Below are 19,792 nucleotides of genomic sequence, written 5' to 3' on the forward strand. Positions count from 1 at the left end.
ATATGTATTTATGTGTTTATATGAGTAAAAATGTCTGTAAATATATACACATATAAATACATAAAGTATGTATACATATATAGACATTTATATATACATACATATAAATCTTTAGAAGTTTAGAGATGTATATGTATGTATCTCAATGTTAAAGCCCTTTGCCTGCTTTTCTAACACCTGAGAACTCATACCTTTGAGTCCTATTAACTTTTTTTTTGGCAATTTTTTTTTTTTAAATGTTTTATTAGATGTTGTTATTATGAGTGTAACTGTACTTTGTAATGCATTTTTTAAGTGTTTTGTGACACTTTTTTGTTTTGCGAAACAGTTAACCACAGCTCTGAGGACGCGATAACCCAACGAGCATTAACTTGAATTGCGCTCAAGCGATCGCGTTTACTTTCAACTTGTAATACCAGAACAATATAACATGCACACAAACGAACGTGAAACCCCGATATCGCTCGCATGCAAACGTTTGTGCTCCACTCGTAATCTGGTCCATAATGAGTGACTGTTAAACCAAGTAGATGGCTCATAAATAAAAAGTTTTCAGGTTTTTCTCAACCTGCCTTCTCAGAAATCTGGTTGCAACCGTTGATAGCTTCCTTTTTCTGCCCCGTCCAGATAGTGTAACCACTGTTCCCTTAAAGGGACACTAAACCCAAATTATTTTCTTTCGTGATTCAGATAGAGCATGACATTTTAAGCAACTTTCTAATTTACTCCTATTAGCAAATGTTCTTCATTTTCTTGGTATCTTTATTTGAAATGCAAGAATTTAAGTTTAGATGCCGGACCATTTTTGGTGAACAACCTGGGTTGTTCTTGCTGATTGGTGGATAAATTCATCCACCAATAAAAAAGTGCTCTCCAGAGTCTGACCCAAAAAAAAGCTTAGATGCCTTCTTTTTCAAATAAAGATAGCAAGAAAAACAAAGAAAAATTGATAATATGTGTAAATTAGAAAGTTGCTTAAAATTGCATGCTTTATCTGAATAACGAAAGAAAAAATTTGGGTTCAGTGTCCCTTTAACTTTGAACTTGCAAACTATCGGCCAGATTACGAGTTTTGCGTTAGGAGCTATGCGGTGCTAACGAACAGTTTTTTCTCACCGCTCACTTACCTGCAGCGCTGGTATTACGGGTTTTTACAAACCCGGCGTTAAAAGACAAGAAGTGAGCATAGAGCAAAATTGAGCTCCATACCGCAATTCAATACCAGCGCTGCTTAAGTCAGCCGTGAGCTGGTCGTACGTGCTCGTGCACGATTTCCCCATAGACATCAATGGGGAGAGCCGGCTGAGAAAAAGTCTAACACCTGCCAAAAAGCAGTGTAAATCTCAGTAACGCGGCCCATTGATTCTTATGGGGAAACACATTTTATGTTTACACCTAACACTCTAACATGAACCCCGAGTCTAAACACCCCTAATCTTACACTTATTAACCCCTAATCTGCCGCCCCCGACATTGCCGACACCTACATTATTCTTATTAACCCCTAATCTGCCGCTCTGGACACCGCCGCCACCTACATTATACTTATTAACCCCTAATCTGCTGCCCCCAACATCGCCGCCACCTACATTATATTTATTAACCCCTAATCTGCCGCCCCCAACGTCGCCACCACTATATTAAATGTATTAACCCCTAAACCTAAGTCTAACCCTAACACCCCCTAACTTAAAAATAATTTAAATAAATCTAAATAAAATTACTATCATTAACTACATTATTCCTATTTAAAACTAAATACTTACCTATAAAATAAACCCTAAGCTAGCTACAATATAACTAATAGTTACATTGTAACTAGCTTAGGGTTTATTTTTATTTTACAGGCAAGTTTGTATTTATTTTAACTAGGTAGAATAGTTTTTTAACTATTTAATAACTACCTTTAAATAAAAATTGACCTGTAAAATAAAACCTAACCTAAGTTACACTAACACCTAACACTACACTACAATTAAATAAATTAACTAAATTAAAAACAATTAAATTAATTAAATTAGCTAAATCACACAAAAAAACACTAAATTACAGATCTTTAAACTAATTACACCTAATCTAATAGCCCTATAAAAATAAAAAAGCCCCCCAAAATAAAAAAAAACCTAGCCAAAACTAAACTATCAATAGCTCTTAAAAGGGCCTTTTGCGGGGCATTGCCCCAAAGTAATCAGCTCTTTTACCTGTAAAAAAATATATACAAACAACCCCCCAACAGTAAAACCCACCACCCACACAACCAACCCCCCAAATAAAATACTAACTAAAAAAACCTAAGCTCCCCATTGCCCTGAAAAGGGCATTTGGATGGGCATTGCCCTTAAAAGGGCATTTAGCTCTATTGCATCCCAAAGTCCTAACCTAAAAAATAAACCCACCCAATACACCCTTAAAAAAACTAACACTAACCCCCTGAAGATCCACTTACTGTTCTGAAGACCGGACATCCAACCGGGCTGAAGTCCTCAACGAAGCTGGGAGAAGTCTTCATCCAAGGCGGGCTAAGTGGTCCTCCAGACGGGCAGAAGTCTTCATCCAGACGGGATCTTCTATCTTCATCCATCCGACGCAGAGCCGGTCCATCTTCAAGACATCCGACGCGGAGCATCTTCTTCAGCTGGAGTCTTCTTACTGAATGAAGGTTCCATTAAATGACGTCATCCAAGATGACATCCCTTAGATTCCGATTGATTGATAGAATTCTATCAGCCAATCGGAATTAAGGTAGAAAAAATCCTATTGGCTGATGCAATCAGCCAATAGTATTGAGCTGGCATTCTATTGGCTGTTCCAATTTTTCTACCTTAATTCTGATTGGCTGATAGAATTCTATCAGCCAATTGGAATCTAAGGGATGCCATCATGGATTACGTCATTTAAAGGAACCTTCATTCAGTAAGAAGACTCCGGATGAAGAGGATGCTCCGCATCGGATGTCTTGAAGATGGACCCGCTCCGCGTCGGATGGATGAAGATAGAAGATGCCGTCTGGATGAAGACTTCTGCCCGTCTGGAGGACCTCTTCACCCGTCTTGGATGAAGACTTCTCCCGGCTTCGTTGAGGACTTCAGCCCGGTTGGATGAAGACTTCTGCCACTTCCTTGAGGATGGATGTCCGGTCTTCAGAACAGTAAGTGGATCTTCAGGGGGTTAGTGTTAGGTTTTTTTAAGGGTGTATTGGGTTGGTTTATTTTTTAGGTTAGGGCTTTGGGCTGCAATAGAGCTAAATGCCCTTTTAAGGGCAATGCTCATCCAAATGCCCTTTTCAGGGCAATGGGGAGCTGAGGTTCTTTTAGTTAGTATTTTATTTGGGGGGTTGGTTGTGTCGGTGGTGGGTTTTACTGTTGGGGGGGTTGATTGTATTTTTTTTTTTAACAGGTAAAAGAGCTGATTACTTTGGGGCAATGCCCCACAAAAGGCCCTTTTAAGGGCTATTGATAGTTCAGTTTAGGCTAGGTTTTTTTTTATTTTTGGGGGGCTTTTTTATTTTGATAGGGCTATTAGATTAGGTGTAATTAGTTTAAAGATCTGTAAATTGTTTTTTATTTTCTGTAATTTAGTGTTTTGTTTTGTTTTGTGATTTAGCTAAATTAATTTATTTAATTGTTTTAATTTAGTTAATTTATTTAATTGTAGTGTAGTGTTAGGTGTTAGTGTAACTTAGGTTAGGTTTTATGTTACAGGTCAATTTGTATTTATTTTAGCTAGGTAGTTATTAAATAGTTAATAACTATTTAATAACTATTCTACCTAGTTAAAATAAATACAAACTTGCCTGTAAAATAAAAATAAACCCTAAGCTAGCTACAATGTAACTATAAGTTATATTGTAGCTAGCCTAGGGTTTATTTTATAGGTAAGTATTTAGTTTTAAATAGGAATAATTTAGTTAATTATAGTAATTTTCTTTAGATTTATTTACATTATATTTAAGTTAGGGGGTGTTAGGGTTAGACTTAGATTTAGGGGTTAATACATTTAATATAGTGGCGGCGACGTTGGGGGCAGCAAATTAGGGGTTAATAAGTATAATGTAGGTGGTGGCGATGTTAGGGGCGGCAGATTAGGGGTTAATAATATTTACAATCAAAGTGTAATCCACGCGGTATAGCTGCGTCCGGAACCAGAACCTGTATGCTCAGTGAATTCCTCCAATGACAGGTAAGCTTGCAGAGTGCCGTAGCCGCGGTCTATCCGTGACCGCAAATAGCAATACAAACTAGGAAGGCTGGGTGGCAGGCACTGCTAAAAACCAGGCGCAATAGAAAAATGTAAAAGTATATAAACTTTTATGAAAATATATATATATAAAATACACGATAGGCATGACACAGAATAGGGGAGGAAAATAGAGAGATGGGCTGACGCGTTTCGCGCCCCCTAGTGGCGCTTATTCATAGGCTAAGGTGCAAGGGAAGTGAGACATATTTAAAGGATGAAATATTAACCCTTCCAGTGCTGACAAAAAATGTTAAAATAACAATTCTTAATAAAAACATACACAAATTTGCAATGGGATCTATGTACAAAAAACCTCCAGTCTCTATTAAAAAACACAAGTAAATATATGGAAATACTAACACTTATTTTACCGTACTACCATTAAAGAAAAGTTTATAAGGGAAAAATGAATAAATATACATTTAGGGACAATAAAATATTTAACTAGTGTTTGTGAGGCGGGGGTGCGGCGGTTTAGGGGTTAATATGTTTATTCTAGTGGCGGCGATGTCTGGAGCGGCAGATTAGGGGTTAAAAATGTTATTATAGTGTTTGCGATGCGGGAGGGCCTCAGTTTAGGGGTTAATAGGTAGTTTATGGGTGTTAGTGTACTTTTTAGCACTTTAGTTATGAGTTTTATGCTACGGCATTGTAGTGTAAAACTCATAACTACTGACTTTAGAATGCGTTACGGATCTTGGAGGTAGAGGGTGTACCGCTCACTTTTTGGCCTCCCAGGACAGACTCGTAATACCAGCGCTATGTAAGTCCCATAAAAAAAGGGTTTACAAAGTTTTCGTAAATCGGTTTGCGGTAAGGCCAAAGAAGTGTGTGGTGCCCTTAAACCTGCAAGACTCGTAATAGCAGCGGTAGTGAAAAAAGCAGCGTTAGGACCTGTTAATGCTGCTTTTTCAGCTTAACGCAAAACTCGTAATCTAGCCGTATGGTTCCAATGGTGTCTCTATCTTTTTGTATCCTGTTCCTTGTTTGTAAAGGGCGATGGTCTCTTCTCTTAACTTTTTGGACCATTCTTTTGACTTAGCCATATTTCTAACATGTTCAGATATTTCATTACTAGCTCAAACACACCTGGTGCAACTAATGAAGCCCGTGATTAGTTGCATCGGGTGTGCTTGAGATAACACCTGTTCTGTATATTTGTGCAGTTGTGAGGGATTCTATTCAGGGGGGTTCAATAGTTTTGAGACTGCAGAATTCATTAATAGTTGCATTTTCAGTTGAATTTGGGGAAAACACTGGGAGCATGTTAATTCAGTTGCTTTTGTTTGATTTGTTCATTGGAAACAGCAGAAAGTCTGTAAATTCTGACAATAAACCTGATTTGCAATGGGGGATGAATAATTTTGATTACATCTGTATATAGCTATACCTTTTAATATACTGAATACATATAGGTATACATATATATTTTACCCAAAAAATCATATTTATATATATATATATATAAATATGTATTTAAGAATAAATAGAACATATTCGGCTATGTTAAGAACATTGGAATGTGAAATATTTATATTTCATGTTGGGTTAGCGCACTTGAGAAAACACGATCAGGTTTGCACGACTTGTGCGTTTTCTTTCCCACTCCAATGACTTCTATGACTTTTTGTGCGCATTGGGTTAGTGTGCAAGCCAAAACTTTTTAATTTCAATTTGTAATACGTGCAGGATTCCAACACGTGCAAAAATCTGCACTGTATTAGCACTCAATAAGTAACTAATCCCTTGGTAGCAGCTGTGCACCAACATGCATTTACTGTTAGTTTCAACATTAATTTAAAAATATTTAATTTCCTTTTACAGAAAAAAATATTTTATTATTAGGTATCTTTGTTGCTGCTTTTTCATGTGCATGATAGAATAATTTTGTTAATGTTCCATTAAGTCTGCCCATTGCCCCCATTTCTTAGTATGAAAGAGTATACCAGTGGGATCAAACTTTACTTAATACTTGTTTTATCCTACTGGTACATTACACACACTGTTGCCAATCCAGTTTGGTCCCCTAACACCTTGTAACAATTACCAATTGTAGTTTCACAGAATTTCTCATCGGCCACCTCATTGGCAATGTTGGCTCCCATCAAGACGCTGACTTCTATTCCGAGCTTCTCACGGATGATGTCTGAGATCAGTTTTAGCCCATCTGGCCCCACATCTACTCCCTATGAAGACCAAGTGACATCAGTACATATAATACCAGAATTATGTAATCCAGTGTATGCAATAATACATATCTGAATAGCTGCAGAGTAAAGATACGCATTTTTTGCTCCATCTAAAACAAGGAATTCAAAATATCTCTAGAAAGTTTATGTTCTTATGCTCAACTGCTGTTTTAACTTGACTGGCTTATGATGGCCTTTCCCTCTCAACCTGTACAGCTATGTGAGGTTTTTTTAAAGTAGATCAGATCAGTATAGCCAATTAGAGGCTGTATTGCCCAAGCCACTCTGTGCTGTACAAATGCAGCCTCTAAGGCTGATCATCTTCAAGGGAGAATTTGTTCTGCTTATGCACATGGTGCTTCAGTCATCAACATTATTACTTGAACACTAGCTGTTGTGTATCAACTCATATGAGCAGTTATAGGGGATAACATAGGGTGCTACAATAAAAGTAACTATATAATTTAATGTAAAAGTAACTATATAATATAATTATTTTATTTAATCTTGTAAAAGACTGAACTTGATTTCCTCTAGAAGATGTTACCAATGACTAATACACTTCTTTCCTATAACCTCTGTCCCTGTCTGGAATTAAATTCCAGCAATGTTATGGTACTGAAAGCTCTAAAACTCAGCTTGTATGTGGTTTTCAAAACTTGCTTGTGATCCTGTGACTACCTGAATACAAAGCTTTCATGTCCCTTCTTTTAAACTGTGGCCCTGTTGTCCCCCAAAATATTTGAAGGGGCGCTAAAATGCCCTGTGTTTTTTTTAGTGACTTGTTATGGTGGAGACTGAAGACTGTTACTATCTTAAAAATAAGGCGAGCAGAGCTTTTGCACAGGCAGCAGGCTTGTTATACCACATGGCAGTGGAGAACACACAAGGTACCTAATACATAGAGAAGGGTCTAGCTGCAGACTGGAGCTCCACTCTAGACAGGAATCATGTGACCTCCACTCAAAGCTTTTTTTTTTTTTTTTTTAATCAACTTTAATGTAACAAACAACCTTTAGACAATCATTCTGAAAACGAAACATTTTGCAGCTTTCTTGTTCTTCTTAATGTGCACTCACAGTGGTTACCTTATAAATGACAATCAGCATAAACCACTGTGAGTGCACATTAAGAAGAACAAGAAAGCTGCAAAATGTTTCGTTTTCAGAATGATTGTCTATAGGTTGTTTTTTTACATTAAAGGGCCATGAAACCCACATTTTTTCTTTCATGATTTAGAAAGAGAATGCAATTTTAAACATCTTTCTAATTTACTTATATTATCTAATTTGTTTTATTTTCTTGATATTCTTTGCTGAAAAGCATATCTAGATATGCTCAGTAGCTGCTGATTGGTTGCTGCACATAGAAGCCTCGTGTGATTGGCTCACCATGTGCATTGCTTTTTCTTCAACTAAGGATATCTAAAAAAAGAAGCAAAAAAAATAATAGAAGTAAATTGTAATGTTGTTTAAATTTGTATTCTCTATTTGAATCATGAAAAAAGGATTTTGGGTTTAGTGGCCCTTTAAAGTTGATTTAAAAAAAAAAAAGCTTTGAGTATAGGTCACATGTTTCCTGTCTAGAGTCAGTGGAGGTCACATGTTTCCTGTCTAGAGTGGAGCTCCAGTCTGCAGCTAGACTACTTTGAATACATATGAAAGCATTTAATATTTGTAATTTTCTAACCCAAATAATCATATGTCTTTTAACCTTTTAAAGCCGTTATGACGTTCTATTCCGTCATAATTAGACTGGGCTTTAAAGCCGTTATGACGGAATAGAACGTCATAACTAACGGCTGTCCTGAAGCCTTCTGTGCAGTCAGGGCTTGATCGCGGTCTTGGGGGCGTTCCTAGGGTTGTAGGGACGCCCCCCAGACGCGATCCAATAATTGAAATCTCGCGATCGTGTGCACGATCGCGTGGTTTCAATTTGTCTACATCGGAACAGTTGTTCCGAAGTAGGCACTTTAGCCCAGACTAGAAAGGGTTAATTGCTCATTTGAAAACAAACATTTCTGAGCACAGTAGCACAACAAAGTATTCTGAACGGCAGGTGCAGACTTAATTTTATTAAATTATTTCCACAAATAGTGTGATGCTTTTGTCTCATATGCACCATATAGCTTGAGCGTCACCACTGACGGAAAATACTTTTTATTACATTTTTGAAAAGAAGCTAATTTGCCTGTGATTGAGAAAATATCTAAATTAGTGCAATGAATTTCCAGAAGTTGCTCAGAAGTGGCTTAATCAGAGCATCACAAGCTGTCAGGTTTTTATAGATATGCTGCGCTACTTTTAAGTGGGTAACATTGTCCCTTTAATGGGGATCCACCACAGATCTCATAGAGCAAATGTTACATGGCAAGAAGTATGCAAAGGATGCAGAATTCTGTACTAGCTGTAAGTGGTGAATCTGCCCATTCGGAAGTCCTATATAGAGGCTGTTTCAATAGGTTAGTATAGTGTATGAAAAGGCATGAATAAGTGTGTGGAGGACTTCTGGTGATACCAGGCGTTTCAGATATAAAATTAAGATATTTCAGAGATAGACCTTAGGGTTATTAGTAACAAAGGTGTCTTTTTTTATATCTATGAGAGTTAACGGTATCTAATGGATTAACTGTTTATGAGACTGAATGTGCAGCAAGTGCGTCATGTCTTTCCAGGATAGCTATTGGGGTGAAATTGAAACTTTTAGTGATCTATACAGTTTGAGGAATCAGATATGCGGGGTTATCATTAACTGGTGCGTGTTATAAAGTGTGAAGTTCCAAATACAATATTTTTGAAAAGTAAAGCTAGGTAGGCTGATAAGAGCTTAGGAGCGTGCACATGTCTTTAGCAGTCTATGGCAGCAGTTTTTCCAACAGTGTATCATATTGTTGTAAAGATTGTTGCAAACACTGTTGCCAGATGGCTAAATACACGAGTTCCCCCAGAATTACTCTTTAACAAAGGATACCAAGATAACTAAGCAAAATTGAACAGAAGTAACCTAGAAGGTTAATTAAAATGTTACGTTCTATCCAATCTATTCTAGTTTAATTTTTACTTTACTGTCCCTTTAATTTCTATAGACAACACTGTCATCATTTAAACCAATAATGTCAATTGCCTTTTGATTTGACTCAAATTCAGTCCCTTGGTAATTTTTTTCACTTCCACCTTAAAATATCTCCCTCTCCCCCAAGCTACTCATTTCCCTTACACAGCAATCTCGTTTGCGACATCTCTAATGATCCCTCTGTAAAAATTGTGGCCCTAGCATACAAAGTCCTCCATAAAACATTTCCTCTGCTCTTGTCAGCAAGTATTCTCCTGGCCACCCCCTAAATAAACAGTTTTTCATACATTTAATATTCTGCAGCTGGTTTAACAAATCAGTGGAAACAAATTAAGAGAAGCAAATTTTACAGTACAGTGCCCCTTTAAGGGTGACAGACAATGAAGTGGGGGTTCTATTAGTAATATTATAATACACAGGCAAGGTAGTGTATATATACAGGGCTGGTGTTGTATCCCTGTTCCCTATAGCCATAGGTTATGCAGGCAATATTCCACATCTGTGCCAATTTATGTTGCTGTATTTGGCCAATAGAGAAGATTAAAGAAAATAAGTAGTGTACAGTAATCACTTGAACAGCCTGGATCCCGCATATTTTTCCTAATCAGAAATCTAGCTTGATCTATATTCAGTAATTCACCTACATGTCATCGTCTTCAATAGTTACAAAATCTACAACCAAGGGTCATGAAAACCCAGGTTTTGTTTTATGATTCAGTTACATCATACAATTTTTATCAACTTTTAAATGTACTTCTATTACTAAATTCTCTTGGTATCCTTTGTTAAAGGAGTAGCAGTGCTCTACATGGAGCTAACAAAATATGCCAGGTCATCCGATGACAAGAGACATATATGTGCAGCCACCAATCAGCAGCTAGCTCCCAGTAGTGCACCACCGTCCTTGAGCCTGCCTATGTATGCTTTTCAACAAAGGATACCAAAACAATGACGCAAATTAGATTTTAACAAAGGAAAGGGAAGAAGTTTAAAATGGCACGCTCTATCTGGACCATAAAAACGTAATTTTGATTTTAATCTCCCTTTAAGCAACGAATACAGAATATTCTAGATAAACAAAGAATCCATCCTAGAACTGGGTGCTTGATTGTAAACGCCAATACTCACCTTGATCAGAGAAATCCCAAACGCTCCAGATTTCATGTGACCGACCAGTTGGTCACATATCCTTCCAATGAATTGATGTGGAACAACAAAAACCAGAATATCTGCTCCGGCTGCAGCTTCCACAACATCAGGTACAGCAACCTGGGACAAATGAAAGAAATGGTTAGAGAACATTATATACAACACACAGGGGTCCATTTATTAAGCAGTGCTGCTTCGGGTCAGGTCCGTCTGAAACGTAAATTAAGAAGCAGCGGTCGTAAGACTACTGCTCCTTAACTTCTCCACCACCTTCAGGTGGCGGACTGAAATCATCCCAATCCAATCAGGATGATTGACGGCCCCTGCTAGAATGCTTGTGCAATGTAAAATGCCGACAGCATATGCTGTTGACATTTAGCGAGGTCGAGCGGACAGCGAATCATGTCCACTCGATCTTTGTTAAATCTACCCCACAGTATATACAACAATTTATATAGCACACTGAAACAGGGAGAGGATAGCTTTATGCTCAGGAAGAATATCAGGAGGAAAACAGTATTATATAAAAACAATGCGCAGGTGGACTTTTTTTCCTAAAGATTTCCTCAGCATACAGTTATTCCACTGCAGCTAAGAATTCTGGGTGTTTTGAGAAAAAAAGGTCTCTTTTCCTGCCTAGCAAGCAATTGTGGGTTTTGTTATAGAACAGTACTTAAATTCTTCAGACCATTAAAATTAAAGATGTATAAGATTGCTGCCATATAGTGCTAAAGACACAAACATACCCCTGACCCAACCTAGGGATGCTCTTCATCAAAGGATAGCAAACAAATTAAGTATTTAAACACAGAACTAAACTGGAATGTTTTTTTTAAAACATTGTACACTCTGTCTGAAATTTTAAATTTGACTTTCATGTCCCTTTAAGGAAATGTTGGTACACTTTATAATCTTGTAATCTAAAGAATAAAGAGAATTTTGAGAGAGAATTAGAAGAATTTTATTTAGAAGTACAAAGTTACATTGAAGTGCCAAACAATGTTTTACTCATTCTTCAATACTAAAGTTCGACAAGAGTGCAATCCGTACCTCTTTCATTTTTGCGATCATATTAGAGGTCCAATATTATCTTTTATTGCTTGAGCAATAGTCTAGTGCATGCTAACATCTGTGTCAGACAGCGCAAGTGTGTTAATTGCCTCATATAATAGACTTCTAAGGGCTCATGCAATAAAATGCTGGATAACATTTGAGCTAAACTATTTCAATCAAAATTAAACCTAAACAACTTCACACACACACACACACATATATATATATATATAAATATATAATCACACACACATATATATATATATATATATATATAAATATATAATCACACACACACATATATATATATATATAAATATATATACAAATATATAATCACACACACACACACACACACACATATATATATATATAAATATATATACAAATATATAATCACACACACACACACATATATATATATATATATATATATATATATATATATATATATATATATATAAATATATATACAAATATATAATCACACACACATATACACATACCTTGTGACTTCCCCTTTTCTGCCCTAGTCTGTCCCTTTAATTCTGCCACTAAACCTTATTTTCATTCAGCTACATTACGAGTTTTGAGCGCTATAGGGATTTCAACGACCGCTACAAAAGCGGCGTTATTTCACCCCCCCTATAGCGCTGGTATTACGAGTTTAAAAAAAGCAGGCTTGTGCGGGCGAAATGGTTGCTTTGAGCTCCATACCGCACTGAAAACAAGTGTTGCTTTGATGTGCTCATGCACAATTTCCCCATAGACATCAATGGGGAGAGCCGGCAAAAAAAAAGTCAAACACCTCCGATCGCGGAAACAAAAGCTCCGTAGCGCAGCCGCAGCCCCATTGGTGTCTATGGGGAAAAAGAAAATAATGTTTAAACCTAACACCCTAACATAAACCCCAAGTTAAAACACACCTAATCTGCTGCCCCCAACATCGCCGCCACCTACATAATGTTATTAACCCCTAATCTGCAGCCCCCAACATCGCCGCCACCTACATAAAACTATTAACCCCTAATCTGCTGCATCCGATTTCGCCGCCACTATACTAAAGTTATTAACCCCTAAACCTCTGGCCTCCCACATCACTACCACTAAATAAATCCATTAACCCTTAACCCTAACGTAACTCTAACCCTAACGTAACCCTAAGCCTAACGTAACCCTAAGCCTAACCCTAACACACACTAACTTTAACACAATAAAATATAGCTAAATTAAATTTAAAATTATTAACTAAATAAACATATTAACCCCTAAACCGCCAGCCCCCCACATTGCAACAAGCTAATTAAACTATATTAACCCCTAAACCTAACCCTAACCCCCTGTTAACATAATTAAAATAACGTTAACATAATTAAAATAGAGCTAAACTAAAATTACAATTATTAACTAAATAATACTTTTTTCAAACTAAATACCTGTGAAATAAAACCTAAGCTAGCTACAATATAACTAATAGTTACATTGTAGCTAGCTTGGGTTTTATTTTTATTTCACAGGTAAGTTTGTATTTATCTTAACTAGGTAGACTAGTTAGTAAATAATTATTATAAATTACATAAAAAACAAACACTAAATTACAAAAAATAAGAAACAAATTATTAAAAATAAAAAAGAATTACACCTAATTACATCTAACAGCCCTATTAAAATAAAAAGCCCCCCAAAATAAAAATAAAAAACCCTAGCCTACAATAAACTACCAATGGCCATTAAAAGGGCCTTTTGTGGGGCATTGCCCCAAAGATAACAGCTTTTACCTGTAAAAAAAATACAACCTCCCCCCCCCCCCGAAAAGGGCATTTGTATGGGCATTTAGCTATTTTACTGCCCAGACCCTAAACTAAAAATAAAACCCAACCAAAAAAACCTAACACTAGAGCTGCTAAATTCCTTTTGTCTGTTCCAATCAGCCAATAGGATTAGAGCTCTTATCCTATTGGCTGATTGGAACAGCCAATATGATTTTAGCAGTTCTAATCCTATTGGCTGATTGGAACAGCCAATAGGATCTTAGCAGCTCTAATCCTATTGGCTGATTGAAATCTTTCAGCCAATAGGAATGCAAGCGATGCCATCTTGGATGACGTCACTTGCATTGAAGTTCCAGTGTACAGTGGAGACCGTATGAAGAGGATGCTCTGCACCGGATGTCTTCAGGATGGACCCGCTCCGCGCTGGATGGATGAAGATAGATGATGCCGTCTGGATGAAGACTTCTTGCCACCTGGATCAGGACTTCGCCGGCTGGATGAAGATAGAAGAGGCTATTTGGATGAAGACTTCTTGCCGCATGGATGATGACTTCGCCGGCTGGATGGATCCTTCAAGCGGGACTTCAAGAACTGTAGGTGGATCATCGGGGGTCAGTGTTAGGTTTTTTTAAGGTTTTTTTTTGGGTGGGTTTTATTTTTAGTTTAGGGTCTGGGCAGTAAAAGCGCTAAATGCCCATACAAATGCCCTTTCCAGGGCAATGGGGAGCTTAGTTTTTTTAGATAGTTATTTTATTTGGGGGGTTGGTTGTGGGGGGGTTACTGTTGGGGGGTATTTTTTTTTACAGGTAAAAGAGCTGTTATCTTTGGGACAATTTAATGGCTTTAAGGGCCATTGGTAGTTTATTGTTATTATATTATATATATATTATATATATTATTATTATTATTATTTTTTTTTTATTTTGATAGGGCTATTAGATTAGGTGTAATTCTTTTTTATTTTTGATAATTTGTTTCTTATTTTTCGTAATTTAGTTTTTTTTGTAATTTAGTTTTTTTTTTTTTTTAATTAGAGATACTTTTTGTAATTTTTAGAGTAGTGTTAGGATTTTTTTTAATGTGTAGTTTATTTTAATTTAATTGGTAGTTAGTTTAATTGTAGTTTAATAATTATATTAGTTTAATTGTTAGTTTAAAATTAATTTATTTAATTTGACAGGTAAGTTTTAATTTAATTTAAGATAGGTAAATTGTAATTTTAATATTTTATTTTAGTATATTTCGTTGTGGGGGCTTTCGGTTTAGGGGTTAATAGTTTATTTTAGTATATTTCGTTGTGGGGGGCTTGCGGTTTAGGGATTAATAGGTTTATTATAGCAGTGGTGTGGGCGGACGGCAGATTAGGGGTTAATAATATTTAAATAGTGTTTGAGATGCAGGAGGTCGGCGCTATGGGGGTCCCATTGTAAAAGTACTTTTTTAAAAGTGCGGTACTGACGTTGCGTGACAGGCTAAAAGGTGTGCGGTACACCTATACCGACAAGACTTGTAATAGCAGCGTTAGGGAAAATCAAGCGTTATGGGCCATAAAGCTGCTTTTTCACTCATAACGCAAAACTCGTAATCTAGCTGATATTGAATTCTTTGTTTCCTGAGTATTAAGTCAAAATATTACCTAAATACTTTATTTCCGTGGCATTTTCATGTGTTTTTTTTATGCAAACTAACAAGCAACAATTGTAATCCTCAGGTCTCAAAAAAAGTTTAAAGCTCGGCACTTACTTTTAATCACTATTTGTATTACAAACTTTGGGTAAGATTACATATGCGGCGCAGGCTTCAGCGCAACTGCTGAACCCCGCGTCTCCCGTAAATTCACCTTGCACATCAGGTGAATCACATATACGAGGCCAGCAGTTCATATACTGCCGTAAGTCGGATAAACTGGTGATGTTCAGAAATGTGCACAAATACACATTTCTGGAGTCGCCAGTGACTTACGACAGTTTATAAACTGCAGGCGCATAAGTAAAAAACAAAAAAATGTTACATCACCTGTAGAATTCTAACCCGCCTCCCAAAAATAAATCCAACATGTCAAAACCCCTATATCCGCCATCCCCCCCACATCGCAACTAATAATAAAAGTGATTAACCTCTAAACCGCCATCCCCCACAACGCAATATACCTAATTGAACTATTAACCCCTAATCCGCCATCCCCCACAATGCAATAAACCTAAGTAAACTATTAACCCCTAATCCGCCATCCCCCCACAACGCAATAAATCTAATTAACCCCTAAACCGGCATCCCCTCACAACAAGAACTAATCTAATCACTAAGCCTCCTAACCTAGCACCCCCTAAATTAACCCCAATTACATAAAATAAAAAAAATACTAAGTTAAAATTAAAATAACAAATCCTAACACTAAACTAACAATACAACCCCCCACTCAACCAAACCCCCAAAATAAAAAAAACTAACAATAAAAAAACCTTATGTGATTGCCGCCGCCCACTGAAGCTTGAATGCAAGATACCCGTTTTATATTTCGGGTACCTTGCATTCCTTGAACATATAAAACAACAGAAAGAAACTCAAGCGCCCTGGTATCAAATGCAGTGATTTTTCACAGAGGATTTTCCCAATGAAAAGGATATAGGCTGCATATAGTTATGCTTAGGTGCTGGTAATGGTCCTCATGGGAGTCGCTGCTTTCTCAGGGCTCAGCACTGGAAGATGGGAAATTGCTAGACAAAAAAGACAGAACAGAACAGCACAGACTCCTCTGAGTGTATTTTAAAAACACTTTGTAAAATTTATTAGAGCACACAAATTCAAACTCACACTAGACAACCGCAAACATATGAGGTATGTTAAAGCATATCAGCAAACACCATTAAGGTTCCACAACCAATCAATACACTGATATCCAAAAAGATACCTCTCCCTCAATGAGAACGAACTGTCCTCTTTGTGAGAAGTGGCTGGTGACAGCGTCCTTTTTCAGACGATCCCAAGCACACTACTGTATAGAAAGAGAGCTTTGCTCGTGTTCACCGTTGATATCTGAGTGAGATATTTGACTTGCCACAGTTTATCGACTGGTCTTCAACACCACTGAGCGGAACTCAGACTTTAGTAATCTGTTATCCAAAAAGATGTTTCACAATTCTCATTAGGTGCCTGATCTAAACCTCTCCTCTCTGGTGCAATGATCTAATACGTCTCGTCAGTACCCATGAGGTTCCGGAAAGACTTTTAAAAAGGCATTTATTTTATTTATTGAGAGTTGTTTATATCTCTATGCAGAGTTCTGAAAGTGAAGGAGAGACACCTACATTGCATAATAATGCCTCATAAATAGCCCCCAAAGTTTTGCGGATCTTTCTCTCTATGCTGGCGAGTTTTTGACCATCAGGTCCTTGGTAATTAAGCATGTCTATATGTATCATATAAAGGTAGAAAAACCCTTTATCCAAGCTGCTTGGGACCGTAAAGGTTTGGATTTTGGAATAGTTTTGGAATATTTGCATCTTTAAAATGGGACAGTTTGGAGAGGGGATGGAACCAAGTGTAAACAACCTCTTATGTCGTTTTGGCAATATTTACATATCACTATACTGCTTATACATGTAACCTAAAGGTAGTTTTATATAATTTGTAATACATTTGTATACATACTACCCTCATAAAGATAGTACAGTACTGTAATCAGAGAGGTAATATTTGTTGTTTTAATTAAATACAGACTATTATTTACATTTTAGAACACAAAAACAAACAAAAAACAAAGACACATGCAGAGAAGATTGTAACTTACAGGCAGGGAAAAAATTGTAAATCTTGATCATTTTATTTAAAAAAAAATATTAATAAATCCAGTAATTTTTAGTTAAAACAATTAGAAATTTGTCACTAATAATGCATCTAATGTAACTGTATATGTTACTCAAATTTACAATACATTTACTAATCTCCAAATCCAGAATTCCAAAATCCAAACTCATTTTGAATTACAAATTTATTTCAAAATAAGTTTGGATTTTGGAATTCCAGATTTGGAGATTTGTAAATGTATTGTAAATGTGAGTAATATATACAGTTACATTAGATGCATTAATAGTGACACATTTCTAATTGTTGTAACTAAAAATTACTGTAATTTTATTTTGTGGTGTTGTCTTTAGCTAGTAATAGCCAACCCCACCATTAGTAACAAGCCCTCCTTATAGTTTTACATTTTGTTTTTTAGTTAGTTAACTGGCACTGAGCACCATGTATTCAAAAAGCAATAAAGATTTGGGGAAATCAACCACAAATGTAAAAAATAAAAACAACCACAAAATGCATCAGAAGTGTTTTCCTGAATATATTTTATTGCACTATGCAAATAATGTGGTTACAATTCTGGTTGTAATATTAAGCTAAGAACACAAGGTGGCGCTATTGTACTTGATGTGGCTTTGGTGCCTTTGTGAGACTAAATGTAGAATTGTGTATGTATTAACCCCTTAGTGACCAGATCATTTTTCAATTTTCTTACCGTTAAGGACCAGAGCTGTTTTTACATTTCTGCAGTGTTTGTGTTTAGCTGTAATTTTCCTCTTACTCATTTACTTTACCCACATATATTATATACGTTTATCTCGCCATTAAATGGACTTTCTACAGATACCATTATTTTCATCATATCATATAATTTACTATGAAAAGAATTATAAAATATGATGAAAAAATTGAAAAAGACACACTTTTTCTAACTTTGACCTACAAAATATGTTACACATCTACAACCACCAAAAAACACCCATGCTAAATAGTTTCAAAATTTTGTCTTGAGTTTAGAAATACCCAATGTTTACATGTTCTTTGCTTTTTTTGCAAGTTATAGGGAAATAAGTACAAGGAGCACTTTGCTATTTCAAAACCATTTTTGTTTTTCAAAATTTGCGATAGTTACATTGTTACACTGATATCTCATAGATAAATGAGTTACAAAGTCTGTAACAAAAAAGAGTGCTTTACCCCTGCAATTATTTAGGAAAAATTCTCCCTGAATATCTCTCAGGAATCCCTAAATATCCCTTCACATGTATATATTATTTTTTTTAGTAGACAACACAAAGTATTGATGTAGGCCCATTTTGGTATATTTCATGCCACCATTTCACCGCCAAATGCGATCAAATAAAAAAATTGTTAACTTTTTCACAAACTTTAGGTTTCTCACTGAAATAAGTTATAAACAGCTTGTGCAAATATGAGACAAATGGTTGTAAATGCTTCTCTGGGATCCCCTTTGTTCAGAAATAGCAGACATACTGTATATGGCTTTGGCATTGCTTTTTGGTAATTAGAAAGCCGCTAAATGTCGCTGCGCCCCACACTTGTATCATGCCCAGCAGTGAAGGGGTTAATTAGGTAGCTTGTAGGGTTAATTTTAGCTTTAGTGTCGAGATCAGCCTCCCACCTGACACATCCCACCCCCTGATCCCTCCCTGACCCCTCTCAAACAGTTCTCTTCCCTCCCCCACCCCACAATTGTCACCCCCATCTTAAACACTGGCAGAAAGTATGCCAGTACTAAAACAAAAGGCTTTTTTTGTTTTATATAATTTATATATATATATATATATATATATATATATATATATATATATATATATATATATATATATATATATAGTACATACCAGCTAGCACAGGATTTTAAATCGACTATGATCTGGGGCCCACCTACCCTAAATACTGAGATGAGACCCCAGGTGCAAGGAGGTTTAAACAATTAGATAAAATACAGAGAAAATAAAGTAAACCCTATCCAGTACTTTCACATGAAGTCGTAATTAATAATAGTGTGGGGACTGTGAGCATCTCAAAACAAACACACACACACGGATGTCAAAGATAATGCAACAAAGTAATTTTAATACTCAAATGTTAGAAATAATGTGCAAAAAGAAACAAAGTAAGGATGATACAAATCGTCATCAAAAAATCATATAAAGCATATGCAATTCATTCGTTACCCCACACACATACAGGAGAGCTCAATTGTCCAGTAACTCAGTGCGTCCACTGACAAATACAAAGAAGACATGTTATTGTATAATTCAAACAAAACATAAACGGCACTCCTCCTGATATATATGATTGACTGGATCCTATAAGGGAAAAGTTCTGGGTGGTACAGAGCGTGCTTGCAAATATTGAATGACACTGCCGGGGCAAATAAAGTCCCTGAATAAAGTCACCACCACTCACTCAAAACCAGAGAGAGCTGAACGAATGCCAGAGGAGCTGAGAATATCACTCAGCAGGGATAACCAGCGTCCTACTCCATGTCAG

General features: G+C 36.4%; 1 protein-coding gene across 1 annotated transcript in view; it reads right to left on the reverse strand.

Annotated features, from left to right (window-relative positions):
• LOC128645221 (glycerol-3-phosphate dehydrogenase [NAD(+)], cytoplasmic) overlaps nt 1-19,792 on the reverse strand; it is a 147,460-nt gene that overhangs the window by 69,235 nt on the left and 58,433 nt on the right. Inside the window, exons 3-4 of the mRNA XM_053698046.1 lie at nt 10,629-10,769; nt 6,287-6,425 (exon numbers count right to left, since the gene is read on the reverse strand). Of these exons, the coding sequence (XP_053554021.1) occupies nt 6,287-6,425; nt 10,629-10,769 (280 nt within the window). The remainder of the gene's footprint in view (nt 1-6,286; nt 6,426-10,628; nt 10,770-19,792) is intronic.

The sequence above is a fragment of the Bombina bombina genome, chromosome 1 (genome assembly GCF_027579735.1).
Source record: "Bombina bombina isolate aBomBom1 chromosome 1, aBomBom1.pri, whole genome shotgun sequence".
Taxonomy (NCBI): domain Eukaryota; kingdom Metazoa; phylum Chordata; class Amphibia; order Anura; family Bombinatoridae; genus Bombina; species Bombina bombina.